We start from the raw sequence: 20,020 nt of genomic DNA, 5'->3' as shown, positions 1-20,020 counted from the left end.
TGTAATTTATATGTAGAAATATAATTTCTATAAAGAATTGTGACAGAGTATAAGATGGCCTGTAAATATTAGATGAAAACAAATGTGAAGAGGTTTAAAAAAAAGCCCCACAAACCTCTGTACTGATCTGGTTGTATTAAAAAAATTCTAAAATTCAGAAGTCTTTTCCAACTAGTCAGAATTAGCCAGATCTTATCTTTCTCACTTCAATCTGCTTTTGTAATCATTCTTGTTAGTAGAATTTTGCTAAGCAATTGAAATTGGAGAAGGAAACTATACTGGAGAAAATGGATTTAAGAATTCTTAAAAACCACCATGAGTAAATCACTCATTTATTTAAAGTCCAGTTTTATATACACACAGAAGAAACTGTATAATATGTATTTATAATATTTACTTGTATGCATGCACACATGCAAGTGTGTGTGTGTGTGTGTGTGTGTGTGTGTGTGTGTGCATGTGGAGGCCAGAGGGCAACCTTGGGTATTTGCAGGAATGCTGTCCATCTTTTTTTTTTTAATCTTTTTCGAGGTAGGGTCTCACTCTAGCTCAGGCCTGCCTGGAAATCACTCTGTAGTCTCAGGGTGGCCTCGAACTCATGGCAATCCTCCTACCTCTGCCTCCTCAGTGCTGGGATTGAAGGGGTACGCCACTACACCCATCTGTCCATTGTTTTTTGAGACCGAGTTTCCCACTGACCTGAAACTCACTAATTACACTAGCCTGGCTGGCCACCAAGTCCCAGGGATCCTTCTGTTTCTGCTCCCATAGTGCTGAGATTACAAGCATGTACTGCCACACCCAGGATATTTATGTGGGTTATGGGGATCAAGTTCAGGTCCTTATGCTCGTGAGGCAAGCCCTTTACTGACTGAGCTTTCTCCTCAGTCATGTATGTGTGTGTGTGTGTGTATGTATATATATATATATGTATACTATATACATATATGGACTTTGGTCTTCTTTTGAGACAAACATACTTCCTTTGTGAAAAAAATGCTTACTTTTCCCTAATTTGGAGACTGTATCATCTATTATGTAAACATTTTACCTAAGAAACCTGGGGGTTCATCTAGGTTCCTCCTTTAATCTCCCACACCATGAAACCCTATGCTATCTTCCCTAATTTACTCTGCCTCCTCTTTAGTATTTGCTCCCATTTCCGCCAACTTTCGTGGCACTCGGTATTTCCGCTGGACCATGACGCGCCCTCTACTAACCCTTCACAGCTGGGTCACGCAGTCAGTGCTGCACATCCAGGCTCACTCCACAACAGAAACCGGATCCCTCCAACCCCTGTGGTGGCTTTCCACAGCCCTAGTCTGGTTCCTGTTTTCCTCTGAACCTTTCAAGAACTAATATTTTAACACCCCACCTCCTGCCACCCTCCAAGCTGCAGCTACATCAAGCTGAACATGACACAGCTTCCACATCTGCATCCCCCTTCCCCCCAAGCAGGTCCTGGAGCAAGAATTATTTGTGAGGAAGCAGAGAAGAGAAAACAGCTGACTAAGGAGGTTTTAATGAACAGGTCATTACTAGGGACTCTGAAAGACTGTAGAGAACACAGCTCATGATTGTCTCACTGGGGGATAGGGAAGATGGAGTATTACCCACTGCTGTATTATTCAAGCGGCGAAGGATGATGGGGAACTTTTGGGCCTTATGTTCCTTCATGGCGATGAGCAAAGGGTGTGTCGCCCCCTCCAGCTCCACATCACAGGGCACACCTTGCGGTCTGGAGGGCGAGGGTCCCTAGCACACGAGCTTGCTCATACTTCCATTTGTTGTTTAAGGCTCACTCCTGGAAGTGCCACCTCCCTGGCCCTCTGGCGAACAGTTCCTTGTCCAGAGACCAAGCTCAGGTGGAGGGACACAGGCAGCTGTTGGCAGGTGGCTATCAGGTGGGCTGAAGGCACCAGTAGCGTCTGCTCTACCGGATGCTGAACGTCGTCTCCACCACATTCTCTTTCTCCTCATCCCGGAGTCCTTCGGATTTAGCTGCTCTAGTCCTCCGCCTCCTCTCAGACAGTCTTCTTTCTGCGGCGCACATTCTCTTTTTTGCTCTGGCTACTCTGTGGTAGTTTTTACTTTATAACCTGACTCCACACGAGACTCGGGCTCCCGGAGGACAGTGTTCTTAGTCCCTAGCTTAGCATCTGGCATGAGGCAGATGTTCAATGACTTGGAACCACAAACATGACTGTATGTTAAAGAATCCTGTTTTCCACATGGTTATTAATTTTTTTGCATGCATGTATGTAGTATGTGTAGCACGGTATGTGTATGTATAATGTAAGCATATGTATATGCCCCATGTGCATGCACGTGGAGGCCAGAAAAGAACATCAGGTGCCCTCCCCTGCCACTCTTCTATGGTGTTTTCTTGAGACAGAGTCTCTCACTGAACCTGGAGCTGCTGTTTTTTCTGTCAGACGGGCTGACCAGCAAGCCCCAGCAATTCCTCTCGCTGCTCCCCACATGGAACTTTTGTTACAGGTGCATGTGGCCATGCCCAGCTTCTAAAGTGGGTGCTAGGGACTGAACTCTGGTGCTGTTAGGCCCTCAATCTTGTGTGACACTCTTATCCTCTGAGCCATCTCCCCAGCCCCTCAGATAGCTTTTTAATTTTTATTTTTTACTATTTAAAAAATATTTATTTATTTATTTGAGAGGGAGAGAGAATGGGCACACCAGGTCTTCTAGCCATTGCAAATGAATTCCAGGCACATGCACCACCTTGTGCACCTGGCTTATGTGGGTACTGGGGAACTGAACCTGGGTCCTTAGGCTTTGTTGGCAAGTGACTTCATTGTTCATCCCTCTCCCCAGCCCCCCTTGGGCAGTTTTAATCTTCCCATAAATGTGACTGGTGGTGTGGGACTCTGTAAGAGTAAGGAACAGGTAGGTTTATGGTTCATGAATTCTATGCATAAAGGACTAAAAAGGGCTCATTTTAGAAGACAATTTATTTTTCATAAAATTCTGCCTATAGCATTGATGTTCTGTGTACCCTGGTTATAGATGGGTCATATTTCTTTTTTCTTTCAATTTTTTTTTTTTTATGAGGGAGAGAGAGACAGAGAGACAAAGAGAGAGAGAATGAGAATGAGAATGAATTGATATGCCACAGCCTCAGCCACTATAATCAAACTCCAGACTCTTGCGCCACCTAGTGGGCTTGTGCAATCTTGTGCTTGCCTCGCCTTTGTGCATCTGGCTAATATGGGATCTGGAGAGTCAAACATGGGTCCTTAGGCTTTGCAGGCAAGTGCCTTAACTGCTAAGCCATCTCTCTTACATTTCTTTAAGAAGCTAAATTTGAGGGGCTGCGGAGATAACTCACTTGGTAAAGTACTTGTTTTCAAGCAGGAGGATCCACATTTGACCCCCACTGCCCACATGAAATACCAGGTGTGGTGTGCATGCCAATGATACCAGCGCTGGGGAAGTGGGGAAGGAGGATTGCTGGGGCACACTTGTCAGCCAGCTAGTCTAGCCTAACTGGTAGATCCAGGTCAGTGAGGGACCCTGTCTCAAAAGAGATGGACGGTGTTCCTGAGGATGACACCCAAAATGTCCTCTGGCTTCAACCTGTACACACACACACACACACACACACACACACACACACACACACACAGAGCTAGATTTTCTAAGTTCCAATTATTTGTTCTGATAAGCTTCCAAAAATACATGATAAAAAATTCAAAATACAGGGTTGGGGAGATGGCTCAGCGATTAAAGGTACTTGCTTGCAAAACCTATGGACCCAGACTAAATTTCCCAGTATCCACATAAAGTCAGATACACAAAGTGGCACATGCATCTGGAGTTTGTTTGTAACTGGGTGCTTCCCCCCTTGCATATGTATACAAATAAGTGAATAAAAATATTACTTGAAAAAGAGGATTGAGGGCTAGAGAGATGAACCTGTAGTTAAAGTACTTGCCTGCAAAGCCTGACAATCCAGGTTTGATTCCCAAGTACCCATGTAAAGCCAGATGCACAAAGTGGCTCATGCATCTGGTGTTCATTTGTTGTGGCTGGAGGCCCTGGTGTGCCCATTCTTTCTCTCTCACATGTGCAAATAAGTGAATAAAATATTAAAAAATTAAAATACAAGTAAGTGCTTAGAGTTTAATTGCAAGTAAACTGTGTTACTGAACATCTTCCCTATGCTTGAGATATATGTTATTTCCAACAAAACACTGAGCCACTACCATAAAAGATTCTTACTGGAAAGAAAAGAACACCCAAAAGTTTCCTCTGTCCTTTCTACATAAGTAGTGGGTTTAAAAAAATATTAATTATTTAAGAGATAGAAGAAGAAGACAGAATGAGAGTGAGTATGGGCTGCCAGGACACCCTGCCACTGCAAACAAACACCAGACTCATGAGCCACTTTGTGCGTCTGGCTTTATGTGGGTAGTAGGGTATTGAACCTAGGCTGTCAGGGTTTTACAAGCAAATGCCTTTAAGCACTTTGCCATCTCTCCAGCCTCAGGACACCTCAGAGAATAATATTAAGTGGGGTTGCCAATCAGGGGTCACTAAATCCCTGGCACACCAGCCTTAACTATGGGTGAATTCATACACTACTGTTGTTGGATGAGTACTCCGGGAGAAGGAGAAGTAGGGAAAATAAAGAAATCTAGGAGATTAATTGAAAGCAGGTGGATGCCAAATGTGACTGTGAGGCTATGCTGTGTCATACTGATGGCCTGGATTGGTCTGGTGAGGACTGTGTCACTGACTCAGACTCAAGGAGAATCACTTGACTCCTAGGGTCTCACAGGAGGACTGGATGAGTTGAGAACTCTAGATAAACAGACTGCCAGGCGCACTCCCCCTACCCAAGAAATGTTTCTGAATTGGAAACCAATAACCTACAAAGAACAAAGAGGAAAGGGAGCACGGCAAAGGACCCCACATACCTGTGAAAGGACCCAAAGATGGGCAAAGCTTAAGACTGCTCTAGCACTCAAGTTTTACCTTCCAGTGACCGCAAGGCACAGCACACACATTCCATGTAGCAGTCCCGTGGCATGCTGCAGGAAAGTGGCCATTCTGGGGTTCTCGTCCACAGGGCCTTGCACTGACAGGAAGCAGCCATGCAGTTTGTCAATGAGGCCCATGTTCACCACGTAGCTAAATGTAGGGGAGAAAATCTATGAGAAATCTTACATATCCAGGTTTGGACCCCCCAAACATGCAGATAGAATAAAGTATCTTTCATACCAATTTTCTTTGATTTAGTATCAAAAAATCAGCTATTTCTATATATTGTTTTACGTGTATTTTGGTTAATCTGTTACTACTTTTCCAGAAAATTGAAATCTATTATTTGGTCATTTTTTCCTGGTCTCAAGAGTAGAAGTAGATGAAGCAATTTATAATAACTCTACAGCCTTTACAAGCACCTTTCAAGGTGCCAGATAATCAAACCCACCAGAACACATGGATTAGAAGGTACAATGATGCTGCCTAGATACTCTTACTGTAACTCAGGCTTCTAATTACAACACAAATTCTCCGTTAAAACAATCACCACTAAGAACATAACAAACATTAAGACTCTCACCTCCAAAAATAAAAAAATCATCATCTTAATCTAATCATGATGGTAAAGACAAACCCAGATTAGGATTATTCCATAAAACAACTGGAGAGAGAGGGCGGGGGGAGAGGGAGGGAGGGAGGGAGGGAGGGAGGGAGGGAGGGAGGGAGGGAGGGAGGGAGACAGACAGAGAGACAGAAATAGAGAGATACAAAGAATGAAAAACTAAAGAGATCTAGAAAGTAAATTCAATGTGTGATACTAGATAGGATCACAGACAAAAGAATTGTTATGGGACATAGACAATATTTAGTGAAATGGGAATATGGACTACAGAGTGTAGTATTATTCCCAGCTATTTCTTGAATTTTAAACCTGTACTAACAGTATGTGTGAGAAAAATTTTGGAGCTAGGAGCCAACATCTAGCTTATTTTACTTAGTAATTTCCAGTTCCATCCATGCTAATGCAAGCGACAGGACTTCATCCTTTGCATAGACAATTAATATTCCACATTAAGCACACAGCACATTTTCTTTACATATTCAACTGGTAGACAGGTTGTTTCCACTTCTTGGCTACTGTGAAGGGTACTGTGACAAATACGGAGGGGCAAATGTCTTTTTGGCAAATTGACTTGAGTTTCTTTGTAAATGGACCAAGTAATCCTGGGTTATATGGTTGTCTCATGTTTAATACTTTGAAGAACTTTTATAATGTTTTCCATAATGGCCATACTCCTTCACATGCTACTCAACTCAACACTGGATAAAGTTTCTCTTTTTTCTACATCTTAGCCACTTTTTTTTTTTTTTTTGGTTTTTCGAGATAGGGTCTCGCTCTAGCCCAGGCTGACCTGGAATTCACTATGGAGTCTCAGGGTGGCCTCAAACTCACGGTGATCCTCCTACCTCTGCCTCCCGAGTGCTGGGATTAAAGGCATGCAACACCACGCTTGGCTCATGGCTTTTTTTTTTGTTTTTGGTTTATTTATTTATTTTTGTAAGAGCCATTCTAAAGGGAGTTAGATATCTCAGTATGTGTTTTATGTGCATTTCCTTGGTGATTAAGTGATTTTTGAGCATTTTTCTTTTATTTTCTTTTTCACCACCGATACATTTTATTAGAGAATATGGAGTCAAATCTTACCATGAACTTTTACAATGGGAGGGAGGACTAGACACTGACCTAACTTCCGTGTATTCACACAGCACACAGGTGACAGATCCTGCGTGGCCCAGGTTCCACCATTACACAGGCAAGTGAAGATGAGGGTGACACATTCTGAGGAGTCACATGATTTTCCAATCAACAAGGAATTGCTCTTGTGTCAAAAAAGTGGTGTTGAAGAAAATGAAGGCAGAACCCAGTGCCAGCTTTCCAGCATAGGCCAAGACATGATGGCACCGTGTTTACAGAGCAGGAGTGGGATGCTCTCAGCTGAGTGGCGGGAGGAAGAGTGTGGCTGGAGGGACAGGGATCCAACCCTTGGCCTCCCAAGCCTGTCCCTGACCCTGCACAACGTAGTCTCCGCACACCTGGAAAGGGATGGGGGTCCTCCCCACTCTTCCTCCCACCTTCCCTAGGGCCCAACCGCCCCCACCAGCCCCACACCGGGACAGACACATGGTGAATATGGACACAAGGCCTTCAGGCATCTGGGATGATGGGGCCTCAGCTGGGGCCGGGATGAGACCCTGTGTTTGGTCAGGTGACAGGTTACTCCAGGGCAAAGCACGACCCTGATGACACCTGGCAGAAAAGCCAGCGGGAGCCGCGGAAGAGCTGGCCCTGCACACTCAGGTGCCTCCAGCAGTGAATCCAGGACTTGAACACTGGGGAGTACGGGAGTGGGTGGGGGGGTGGGGGGGGGGAGCCCTGCCTGCAGTCCACAGTTGTTCACAGCCATGACATGGCCAACGAGCAGGAAGGGGTAGGTCAGCATGCTCACCACAATCCCCATCACAAACTTGGTGTAGTTCTGGATGGCCAGGGCTTGGCTGAAGCTGTCATCCACCAGGTAGGCAGTGATAAAGTGGGCCAGCAGGTTACAGCCCCACAAGAAAACCACATCTCCCAGGAGGTGAGGGATTAAGCCAACGAAGAACCCCAGCAGCTCCTCCTCCTTGAAGATCTTTCCAACGGAGCTCAGCACACTGCTGTACTTGGCTCCCGTCCCACAAACTGGACCACGCAGCCATTGAGGTGAAATGCCAGGGGTGGGCTAGCAAGCGGGACACGCACTGCGTCATCATCTTGTAGGATGTCTCCTTCACAACTTCCTTCAGAGATGTCTTCATGTCATCCTTGTTGGAAACCTGCTCGATCTCATGTGGAGGGAAAACCTTCTTCCTGCTGCCCCGAGTCACAGCGGACAGGGCGTTGGACATCAGGTGGGGACTCAGGCCCCGGAACAGCCCTATCTTCCCATTCGCCTGCACAATGTACTTGGCGTAGGTGGAGAAGCTTGGAAGGTAGAGGACCTTCCTCCCTAGTACGGTGGTCCCAAGGGTGGGCAGCATCGGCTCATGACCCACCTGGGTCAGCAGCTTCACGTAGAGCAGCGGGTGGCTGAGCGCCTCAGTGGTCGGGGCGTTGTCCCCGGAGCCCAGGCCCCCGGGGCCACCGCGAGCCCGGGCATCGACCCGGCCGCCGCCCCGCCACGAGCCCCACGGCACTGCCGCCGCGAGCCCAGGGCGCCACTTCCGGGTCCCGCATTTTTATTTTCTTAAAAGGCAGCCATTCCCTTAGACCAGGCAGCCATTCAATTCTGAGCATTTTTCATATGCCTGCTGGTCATTTGTGTTGTCTTCTTCAATAGTTTATCATTGCTTGGTATGGCGGCCCACGCCTTTAATCCCAGCACTCGGGAGGCTGAGCTAGGAATCTCTGTAAATTTGAGGCCAGCCCGAGACTACATAACGAATTCCAGGTCAGCCTGGGCTACAGAGAGATCCACGCCTCCCCCCCCCCCAAAAAAAGCTTATCATTTTGATACTGAGTTGTGTTCCTTATATATTCTGGGTGCCAACCTCTTGTCAGATGTAGATACATAAATATTTTCACTTATTATGTTATGTTTTGCTTTTGAAACAGGGTCTCACTGTGTAGCTGGCCTTGTACTGTGATTGTCCTGCCTCACCCTTCTATACACTGGGGTTGTAAGTGTATGCCACCACATCTGGCCTCTGCCAATCAGTACAGTATGTATTTTTCACCTTTTCAATACATATGTCTGTCTATTCCATTTGGTATTTTTTTGCTTTTGTTGTCTATCCTTTGGGGGCCTTATCCAAAATATTCTTGTCCATTCCAATTCCGGAAGCATTCCCCAAGTTTTCTTTTAGCAGTTTCATAGTTTTAAGACTTTTTGGTGAGAGATAAAGATACAGATATATCCTTTTTTCCATGTGGATATCCAATCATTTATTAAAGAGACTGTCCTTTTCCAATACCTGCTCTGAGCAACTTTATTGAAGAGTAATTGGCCATAAATGTGTAGATTTACGTCTAGGGTCCATATTTTGTTCCATTTGTCTCTATTTTATGCCAATACCATGCTTTTTGATTATTAGCACTGTATAGTAAATTTTGAAGTTAGGTAGTATAATGCCTCCTGATTTTTTACCTTTTCTCAATCTTGCTTTAGATAATTAGGATAAGGGGGAGGGGTGCTATCTGAATTTTAGGATAATGTTCTCTAGTTCTGTGGAAGAATGCCATTGATATTTCAATAGGAATTACTAGTTCCAAATCTCGACTATCATAGGTATACAAGCCATTTTAATATCCCTTTTTGCTTGTTTTGCTTAGCTAGGTTTCTAAATTGCTCTTATATAGAAAGTAGACAAATATGTTTTGATAATAAAATAATATGTCCTCATTACAGAAATTTATATAGGAAGGAAAACAAAGAAGCTGGACAAGCCTGGTCACATTTTCATCTTTAAAAGATAATCACATTTTAATGCTTCCTTTTATATTTTTCTTTTTATTTCCCCACATGATTGACAATATACTGCTTTTTATTCAATCAAATATGTCCTTGTAGACATTCTATTTTGTATCTTTGGAAAGGTTTAGCAAAATACAGATACAAAAAACAAAGGAGAGTAACAAATCCACATTCATTCATCACCCAACCCTGGCCACTATCAGCCCATGGTAATCTCATTCACCTGTACCTTTGTGCATATCATTTAAGCAAACCCAAGGTGTATTATTACATATGTAATGTTTCAGTAATGGTCTCTTAAAAATATGCACCTTTATTTTTTTTAAAATCTATGCTAGGTGAAGAGTCACCCCAAATCTAACTTCTTTTTATTATTTACTTGAGAAACAAAAAGAAAGAGAGAGAGAGAGAGGGAGGAAGTGAGAAAGAGAGAGAGAGAAAGGAAGGGAGGGGCCAGGGCCTCTTGCCACCACAAATGAACTCCAGATGCATGCGCTACCTAGTGCATCTGGCTAAGGTGGGTCCTGGAGAATTGAACTGGGATCCTTTGGCTTTGCAGGCAAATGCCTTAACCACTAAGCCATCTCTCCAGCCCTAAAAAATGTACCTTAAAAAAAAAAACACGTAACTATACGGGCTGGAGAGGTGACTCAACAATTAAGAGCACCTGTGCAAGCAAGAGGGCTTGTATTTGAATCCCAGAATCCACATGAGCAGCTAGCAGGGCGTGACCATGCATGTCTGTAGTCCTGTAGAAGAGAGACTTGAGAATTGTGGCAACTTGTGAAAACGCGGCAAGCTCCAGGATCAGTAAAGAGACCGCAGATCAAATACGAAGGGGCTGAACAGTGCCACAGGTGAGCACATGGGGTGCAGCATGGGCACGTACACGTGCACATGTCACATACATGACACACACACACATACAGGCAAAAACTTTATCTAAGATACCATAATTATACCTGGAAGCCTGAATAATTCCTTAATATTATCAAACCACTGATGGTCAATTTTCTACATGTATCATAAATGACTTAACATTTCTAAATAGTTTCATAAATTAAGATCAAAATAGAGCCAAATACTAACTAGCATGTTTTAAAATTTTTTATTTTTCATAGCTTCTTCTTTTTTTTTTTTTTTTTGGTTTTTCGAGGTAGGGTCTCACTCTAGCCCAGGCTGACCTGGAATTCACTATGAAGTCTCAGGGTAGTCTCAAACTCACAGCGACCCTCCTACCTCTGCCTCCCAAGTGCTGGGATTAAAGGCAGGCACCACCACGCCCGGTTTTCATAGCCTTTAAGATTTCATTTATTTATTTTTTTAGGGCAAGCCAAATGGACTGGCTTTTTTTTTTTTTAAATGAAAGTAAGAGCGAGAGCAAGAGAGAGAGAATGAAGAGTAGCATGCCAGAGCCTCCAGCTATTGTAATTGAACTCCAGATGTGTGCGCCACCTGGTGGGCATGTGTGGCCTAGTGTATGTGTCACTTTGTGCATCTGGTTTACTGGATTATGGCGAGTGGAACATAAGTCCTTGGGCTTCCAGGCAAGTGCCCTTAATCACTAAGCCATCTCTTTGTCCCTAAATTAAAATATCTAAATAGTCTTGGGCTTAGCAGTTAAGACACTTGCCTCCAAAGCCTAAAGACCTATGTTCTGCTCACTAGATCCCATGTAAACCAGATGTACCAGGTGACACATGTGCAAGGCCGCACATGCACACAAGGGGGCGCACGTGTCTGGAGTTCAATTACAGTGGCTGGAGGCCCTGGTGCACCAATATCCCACCCAAAATAAAAGGCCAGTCTGTTGTACTTGCCTCAAAAAATGTATTTATTTGCAAGGAGAGAGCGAGAATGCATACAAGAGAGAAAATATGGATCTATGAATGAATGAGACAGAGGAAGAGGGAGTGAGCATGCCAGGGCCTCCTGAAGCTGCAAACAAACTCCAGATGCATGCACCATTTTGTGTATCTGGCCTTACATGCCTACTGGGAAATCAAACCTGGACCATCAGACTTTGCAAGCATGTGCTTTCAACTGCTGAGCCATCTCCTGGCCCTAAAATTTTATTCAATTGCCCTTACAAAACCAGAATCATGGCAGCAGAAAGAAAGGAAAGGAAAAGTGTGGAATTATGTCTTTTTCAAGCATGTTCAGTGAATGGAAAATGGAAAGCCATTTAGACTGCAATTTCTCCCTCTAACTTTTCCAAAGGGAGGAAAGAAAGCCCTGGTACAGCCAGAAAGGGACTGCAGAGATGGTTCAGTGGAGAAAGCACTTGCCGCACAAGCCTGAGCACCTGAGTGAAGATCCCTTGATCCCATGTAGATGCTGGCAGCCCTGGTTGACTTCTGTAAGCCCAGAATACCAAAGGTGAGATGGGAGGCAGAGATAGGAGAACTTCCTGGAACGGGACTGGCAAACACAGTGGTGACAATGGGAACAAGAAGACCCTGTCTCGGGCTGGAGAGATGGAGAGTGGTTAAGATGCTTGCCTGTGAAGCCTAAGGACTCGTGATCAACTCTTCCAATCCCACGTAAGGCAGACACACAAGGTGATGCATGTACTAGGTTGCACATGTGCACAATGTGGCACACATATCTGGAGTTTGATTACAGTGGCTGGAGGCTCTGGCGTGTCAATTCTCTCTCTCTAGTTAAAAAAGACCTTATCTCAAAATGAGATTGAAGGCAAGGACAAACACCTGAAAGTTGTCCTATGACCTCCACATTTGTCATGGCATGTTCATACACACCCACCACCACCATCACCACCACCACCACCAATAATAACAACAAAAAAGAATAGCTAGAAAGGAGGAAGGACTCCAAATGAGTAAGAGATTTAAGTTCAAAGCATAGGAAAACTAAGCCAAGGCAAACCAAGCCCCACCGAGGCCCTTTCTGAGGACGGTCTGCTTTGGCTACTGGGGGCCATCTATGGAACCCACTCAATAGCCAGACTAAAAGTTTTCTAAATTATTTTGCTAGTAAAAAACTGCAGGTACAATCTTTAGATAAATGCCTAATATGATACTTAAAATACGTCTCTAGATACTTAAAATACATCTGTTTTGCTACTGCATTATTTTTCTTGTTACTGACAAACTCCACTTAAGGAGGAAGGGTTTATTTTTGGCTTACAGTTTGAGGTTACCTCCCATCATGGCAAGGAAGGCCTGGTGACAGAAGCATAAGCAGTGGTCATGCTGCATCCATGGCAAGGTCAGGATCCCCCAGTCCATGGAATGATGACACTCACATTTAGGGTAGGGGTCTTCCCACCTCAATTAACCTAATGTAGAAAATCCCTCATAGTCATGCCCAAGGATTTGTTTCTATGATGATTCTAAATCCTGTCAAGCTGACAACCAAAATTACCCATCACAACTTATCAAATTGATACTCACACATCTTTTTTTTTTTTTTTCTTTCAAGGTAGGGTCTCACTCTAGCCCAGGCTGACCTGGAATTCACTATGTAATCTCAGGGTGGCCTTGAACTCATGGTGATCCTCCTACCTCTGTCTCCCAAGTGTTGGGATTAAAGGCATGTGCCACCACACCCGGCTTCAAACATGTTTCTCTTAAACCATAACTTTCTCATCCTCATAAGTTCCTGGCTATCTTATAATACAAAATGTGTTAAGTCAAACTTCAAAAGTCCCTATAACCTTTAAAAGTCCCAACATCCAAAAATGTAAGTGTGAAGTCTCTTCTGAGACTCAGGCAAACTGTGAGCTCCTGTAACATCAAAACACCAAAAGCTGTACGCAGTTTCGTGCTGCTGGGATGACCATCCAAACCAGGCAGAGTTTAGGGGAAGAAAGGACTTACTTCGAGCTCACGGATCAAGGGTGGGGAGTTCCATTAGTGGCGGATAAAGCTGCTTCCAAAGATCCGGATCTGGAAGATTGCATTGTATGCAGTCCTATCCCTCCTTTGGCTATTATATTTAAGAACATATTTTGTATGGATACATCATGTGGTGGTACTTTCTTTTCCCTCCTCCCTGTCCCCATTCTAAGGGGGCCCTCTTCAGTGGGGTGGCTGGTATTCCCTGTGGGGTTATGTGTTGTGGATGCGGCAGTCAGTTACTGGGGGAGGCAACAAAGAGGTTTCTTTTCAATGGTCCTGATCTTGAACAATCGTAGTTGCTCTCTAAGCATCAGCCTGAATGCTATCCTGTCCTGAATTTCTACTGCCAAATACAATAGTCCATTACTTTTGAGCTCAGCATCATTTCAATTCTCAGGACATGGGCGCAATGTGGCCAGTTTCTTGCCATATATAACATGAACTGCTTCCAGCCCAGCTCCTGGTAAGTGTCCTTGCTCCCCTTTCTTAAACCTCGCGAGCCAGTCCTCTACTATCAATCTTTCTCTCATGTTCTTGTTTTCCATGCTCCATCCAGAATGATCCATGAAGTTCTGCAAGCAGTATGAAGGGTTCTGTAGCCCAAGGTTCCAAACTTTTCCACATTCCTTCTGCAAACCAATTTCAAAGGCTTATGAACCACATGGTCAGGTTTTTCTTTTCTTTTTTTTTTTTTAAACGTTTTATTTATTTGCATGTGTGACTGTATACATTATGTCCATGCACACACAAACACACACACACACACAGACATGCAAGTAGTAGGTTTATTATTATTATTTTTTTATTTATTTGAGAGCGACAGACACAGAGAGAAAGACAGATAGAGGAAGAGAGAGAGAATGGGCGCGCCAGGGCTTCCAGCCTCTGCAAACGAACTCCAGACGCGTGCGCCCCCTTGTGCATCTGGCTAACGTGGGACCTGGGGAATCGAGCCTCGAACCGGGGTCCTTAGGCTTCACAGGCAAGCGCTTAACCGCTAAGCCATCTCTCCAGCCCATGGTCAGGTTTTTCATAGCAACAGTCCACTTCTCAGCCTCAGTTTTCTCTCTTAGTTGCCTTTCTTATTGCTGTAACAAAATTCTTGACCCAAAAAAACTAGGGCTGGAGAGATGGCTTAGTGGTTAAGGTGCTTACCTGCGAAGCATAAGAACCCAGGTTCGATTCCCCAGGACCCATGTAAGTCAGATGCACAAGGTGACACATGTGGCTAGTTTGTTTGCAGTTGCTGGAGGCCCTGGCAACCCATTCTGTCTATATGCCTCTTTCTCTCTCTCAAATAAGTAAATAAATAAATAAATAAATAAAGGAATAAGTCAACTTAAAGAGGAAGTGTTTATTTTGACTTAAGAGTCTGAGGTTACAACCCTCCGTGGCCAGGGAGGCATGGCGGCGGCAGCATGAAGCAGCGGCTCACATTACTCCCACAGTCAGGAAGCAGAGAATGAAGACAGCGGTGCATAGCTAGCCTCCTTTTCATGTAGGCCAGGACCTCCAGGCCATGGAATGACACTGCACACATTTAGCATGAGTCTTCCCCCCATCTCGATTACCCAAATTTAGAAAATTTCTTACAGACAGTTTCCACGGTAATTCTAAATCCTATTAAACTGACAACCAAGATTAACCACCAGGGCTATCCTCATAGTTTTGAAGAAAGAATGCAGAGTCTTCTAATGGCATTTGGGATCAAGGACAACAGGTCAAAATCAGAATGTAGAGATAATTCACATTCAGGACAGAAATCCTCAAAGAAGAAAAGCTCTTGATCTTGGAAGAGCATCCTGGGAAACATGCTGCTAGTAGTATTAAGAGAGCAGTCTGAATTAAATGGGCCTCTCCACTGGCTTTATCATTTGAATCTAAAACAAGTTTCTTGCCAGCTTTCTACTACTCGAATTAACAGACTGGGAAGGAATATGTTGGGCTGTATGCCCGTGTGTGCGAGCCTGTGTTTTATGTATGAAGGGACATCTAAAAGAGTAGAGCTTTGGTGTCTTACCCTGTTCTTGCCTTCTCATGGGAAGGCACTCCTGTGCGCTGGCTTTCCCTGCTCCTGCCTCCTCATGAGCAGGAGCTCCCTGTATCTCGCCTTTTTCCAGCTCTCTAGGTGGGCTTCGCAAAGCCTCTCTTGCCTCCTTGGGCAGGAGCTCTACATTCTTTCCTTCATTTAAGTTTTAGGCTCCCCCAATTCTGGGAGCCCCACTCACATCTCTGAGCATAAGTTGTCTTCCTTCTCTTAAGTTCTATCTATAATCTAGTCAAACCTGTAAACTTTGAAAGAAGTGTTATTTCTTCTTCTTCATCTACCCTTGTCTAACTATCTGTTCCCACACCAGTTAAAATGCTATTTATCAGGGTTCCATTCTTGAAATAGGGTGAGTAAATTCATGTATTTTCATGGTTTCAATTCTCCTTGATACATTAAAAAAAACTCCCAATTCTATCTTCAAGCCTGCTTTTCTGAACTTCCTGAAATTCTGCTTTAAGAGTATTTCCCCTGAATCCTACATTAGTATGTACAGAAAACAAAACACCTCATTAGCTCTTCTAAAATTGCCTAACACTCTTGTCTAAGTGAATAACCAACATCTCATTGCGATTCAAGTTATTAGGACTATATTTTCAGAGTTCATTTCTAGATTTCATGATGTAGGAATTTTAGAGTGACTATTAATAAACAAGCCTTTATTTCTTTAGTTTTAGTATTTTATTTATTTATTTGCGAAAGAGAGAAAGCAGACAAATGGGCACACCATGGCCTCCAGCCCTGCAAATGAACTCAGACACATGTGTTACCTTTTACATCTGGCTTACGTGGGTCCTGGGGAATCAAACCTAGTTTCTTTGACTTTGAAGGCAAGCACCTTAACTGCTAAGCCATCTCTCCAGCCCTCTTCAGTTATTCATTTTTTTTTTTTTTTACGAGGTAGGGTCTCACTCTAGCCCAGGCTGACCTTGAATTCACTATGTAGTCTCAGGGTGGCCTCGAACTCATGGTGATCCTCCTACTTCTGCCTCCTGAGTGCTGGGATTGAAGGCGTGCGCCACTGTGCCTGGCTTGGTTATTCTTAAAGATTGCACTAATACTAACTTTAAGGATCTGCTGAGGTAGAGGCTGGCATATAATTGCTATGCTGTAATCTTTCTTGCTCTTCTCCAATTGCAGCTGCTACAGTTTGGTCAAGGTCATTCTTTAAAGCTGTATTACTGTGATCTTAGATTACTGAGTACTTTTTTTTGAGGTAACCCCAAAAGAGTGCTTTTTATTTTTCTTGAAGAGAATTTGTGCACCAGGGCCTCTAGCCACTACAACCAAACTCCAGATGTGTGTGCCACCTTGTGCACATGTATGGCCTTGTGCGCTTGTGTTGCTGTGCATCTGGCTTACATGGGACCTGGAGAGTTGAACATGAGTCCTTAGGCTTTGCAGGCAAGTGCCTTAACCACTAACACATCTCTCCAGCCCTATTTTTAGTTTTTGATTCTTTTATTTTGAGGCAAGGTCTCACTCTAGCCCAACCTGAGTCTGACCTGGAATTCAATGTGAAGCCTACTGAGGCTGACTCCTCCTACCTCAGGATCCCAAATGCTAGGATTAAAGGTGTGAGCAACCACATATGGCTCCGTGTGATCTTAGGAAAGTGGCCTGCTCTATATGAGTCCCAGACTCCTTGTCTTTGAGATAGGGCTGATGCCATTATACAGGGGTACTGGTGCCTTCATACGTGGTTAACATATTTTTCTTGGCTATAGAAGTCTTCTGTTCCCCACCCACATGATTTTCTCCTGTTTGCTTATTTGGACAAGCCAATTATTCTGTATTTTAATTCTATTGTCTATCCTTAACTTTTTTTTTCTGTTTTTTTGAGGTAGGGTCTCACTCTGGCTCAGGCTGACCTGGAATTCACTATGTAGTCTCAGAGTGACCTCGAACTCATGGCGATCCTCCTACCTCTGCCTCCCACGTGCTGGGATCAAGGGCATGTGCCACTGTGCCCGGCTCTCCTTGACATTTTTTAACCTTCTTAGCAGCCTCATTTATGATGATACTCTTTGTCTTTTCTCTAATATCTTAGTGATCTTTCTTACAATAGATGGCTTGATGTTGACATATAAATTACAAGAAATACACATACATTAAACATTAAGTTTAATAAATTTTGAAAACTAGAGAAACCCATGCAACATATGAATTTTAATGTCATAGAAAGTGTCCTTTCCACTTGTGCAGCAATGAAATTACTCATAATGTCCTCTTTGTGTCTGGCTTTTAGTAAGCGCAATGCTTTAGAGAGTTGTGCATGTTGGTGGATGAGATATAATCCCATATTTTTTCTTGCTAGTCACCATTCCACTGTAGGAACATACCAAAGTTATTGCTTTCTGGGTCTTATTCCATAGGTCTACATATCTCTATGCCATTTCCATCTCCATCTCTTTCTCTCTCTCCCATACTAAAGAAAAAGGCAGTCTGTTGGGCTTGCCTCAAAAAAATGTCTTTGTTACTATGGTTCAGAGCACATCTTGAAAGTGGGTGTTATGATACTTCTAGTTTGTTCTTTTTGCTTAGGAGAACTTTACCTATTTTGGATTTTTTGTGTCTTAAGAGCTTTAGGATTTGTTTTCTAGTGCCATAGGCTCTCAGTGGTATTGTACTGAATCTGGAGATCATTTTGGGTAGTACAGCCATTAAGCCAATATTAATTCTCCAAATCCCATGAATGGGTGATATGTTGTACAATACATATCAGCTGACATGATCATATAGCACTATTTTGGGGGAATCAGCACCAGGAATTTGTTTGATGTGGGTGCCAGATTTCTGCATATCGTATGAGAAGATGAACTAATCTTCCCCCTTGTGTGGGGACTGAACACAGGGCCATGTGCCTAGACTATCTTTTCCAAGATACCTATATGGGGAAAGCACTGGAAGATAGAGGTGCTGTCTTCCTTTCCAACTAAGGACAGTTTTGCATGATGTCCAGTATAATAGACAATAATGTCCTCCTAGGAAAGGGTTGAACAGATCTATTTTCAGCCCATTCCAAAAGACTGGGATTTCCTAAGCTGTTGGGGTTTTCCCAGTTGTGATTCAAACCCATTGCATGTGCAACATCTACTTGGGCCTTCCCTGTGTTGGTCCTGTGGGACTTAAGTGAGAAAAGCTCTAATTCTTTGTTCTCTGAAAATAGTAACATTTGTCTTTGATCTAGGGGCTTTCTGACTTTTGTTATCATCCATATAACTGTAGCAGATTCACATGTTAGATTGCCAGAAGGGGAAAATTTCTGACCTTTAATGGTTCCTGGCAATCAATTAATAAGGCTGCATTCTTAGAATAAAGTTTATGTGGTCATGACACATTAGCCTCTAACAAAATGCTGGATTAAACTGCTAATATTTTGTCAAGACTTCTACACTATGTTTATAAGGTATATTTTTTGAGCATTGCCATGCTTTGTTATTAGGGTTTATCATAAAGTAGCAGGTGCTAGAGGATTGCTTAGTGGTTGGCATCTGCCTACAAAACCCAAACCAAAGTTTGATTTTCCAGCTCCCATGTAAGCCAGGTGCACAAGGGGACGCATGTGTCTGGAGCTCATTTGCAATGGCTAGAGGCTCTGGTGTGCCCATTCTCTCTGTATCTGTCCCCCTCTCTTTTTCTCTCTCAAAATGGATAAATAATTTTTTTTTTTTAAAGTAGCAGGGCTGAAGAGATGGCTTAGCAGTTAAGGTGCTTGCCTGCAAAGCCCAAAAACTCAGGTTTGACTCCCCAGAAAACCCACATAAGCCAGATGCATGAGGTGGTACATACATCTGGAGTTCATCTGCAGTGGCTAAGGCTCTGGCACACTGATTCTCCCTCCCTCCCTCCTTTTCTTTTATAAAAAGTGGCACGCATCCCCCTTCTTCTTTGAGAACATTCTGCATGCAACTAGTATTATTTCTCCCTTAAATATTTCACACAATTTATAAGAAAACCCACTTGTTCCTGAAGTTTTCTTTGCAGAAAGGGATTTCTTAAGACAGATTTCGGTTCAGGTAAAAAGACATCAAGTTACAGATTTAAGAAGCTCAACTTCAAGCAGAATAGGTAAGGGTTTACATGGAAGCATGTCATTGTCAAGTTGCTGAAGTGCAAAGAGAAAGAGAAAATCTTTTTTTTAAAATTTATTAATTTTATTTATTAAAGAGAGAGAGAGAGAGAGAAAGGCAGATAAAGAAAGAGAGGTTGGGTATACCAGAACCTCCAGCCATTGCAAACAAACTCCAGATACCTGTGCCACATCTGGCTTATGTAAGTACTGGGGAATCAAACCTGGGTCCTTTGGCTTTGTAGGCAAGTGCCTTAGCCAGTAGAAAGAGAAAATCTTGAAAGCAATGGATAAAAAGGTAAAAGACACATTGTCTATAGGTAAAAAATGATATGAGAAAAGTTGATTTCTTTAAGAAGTGATGGAAGCCAGAGGACAATGGAAAAGCACCTTTAAGGTTTTTAAAGAAAAAAATATCTGTCAAGGATAGAACAAAATCCACTATTCAAGCAGTAAATGTAACAAACTACCTATGACACATACATATCAAAGCAAACTCAAAAGCAGGGAGTGGCTGGGCATG

General features: G+C 43.3%; 1 protein-coding gene and 1 pseudogene across 2 annotated transcripts in view; both read right to left on the bottom strand.

The window, feature by feature from the left end:
- Scaper (S-phase cyclin A associated protein in the ER) overlaps window positions 1–20,020 on the bottom strand; it is a 424,329-nt gene that overhangs the window by 51,462 nt on the left and 352,847 nt on the right. For both annotated transcript variants that reach the window (XM_004660424.2, XM_004660425.2), the window contains exon 27: window positions 4,996–5,151. In XM_004660424.2, the coding sequence (XP_004660481.2) occupies window positions 4,996–5,151 (156 nt within the window). The remainder of the gene's footprint in view (window positions 1–4,995; window positions 5,152–20,020) is intronic.
- Window positions 7,182–8,278, bottom strand: LOC105944136 (annotated as a pseudogene).

Source organism: Jaculus jaculus, chromosome 10 (genome assembly GCF_020740685.1).
Source record: "Jaculus jaculus isolate mJacJac1 chromosome 10, mJacJac1.mat.Y.cur, whole genome shotgun sequence".
NCBI lineage: Eukaryota > Metazoa > Chordata > Mammalia > Rodentia > Dipodidae > Jaculus > Jaculus jaculus.
Note: the sequence above shows the minus strand (reverse complement) of the source record. Positions and strands in the feature narration are given on the sequence as shown.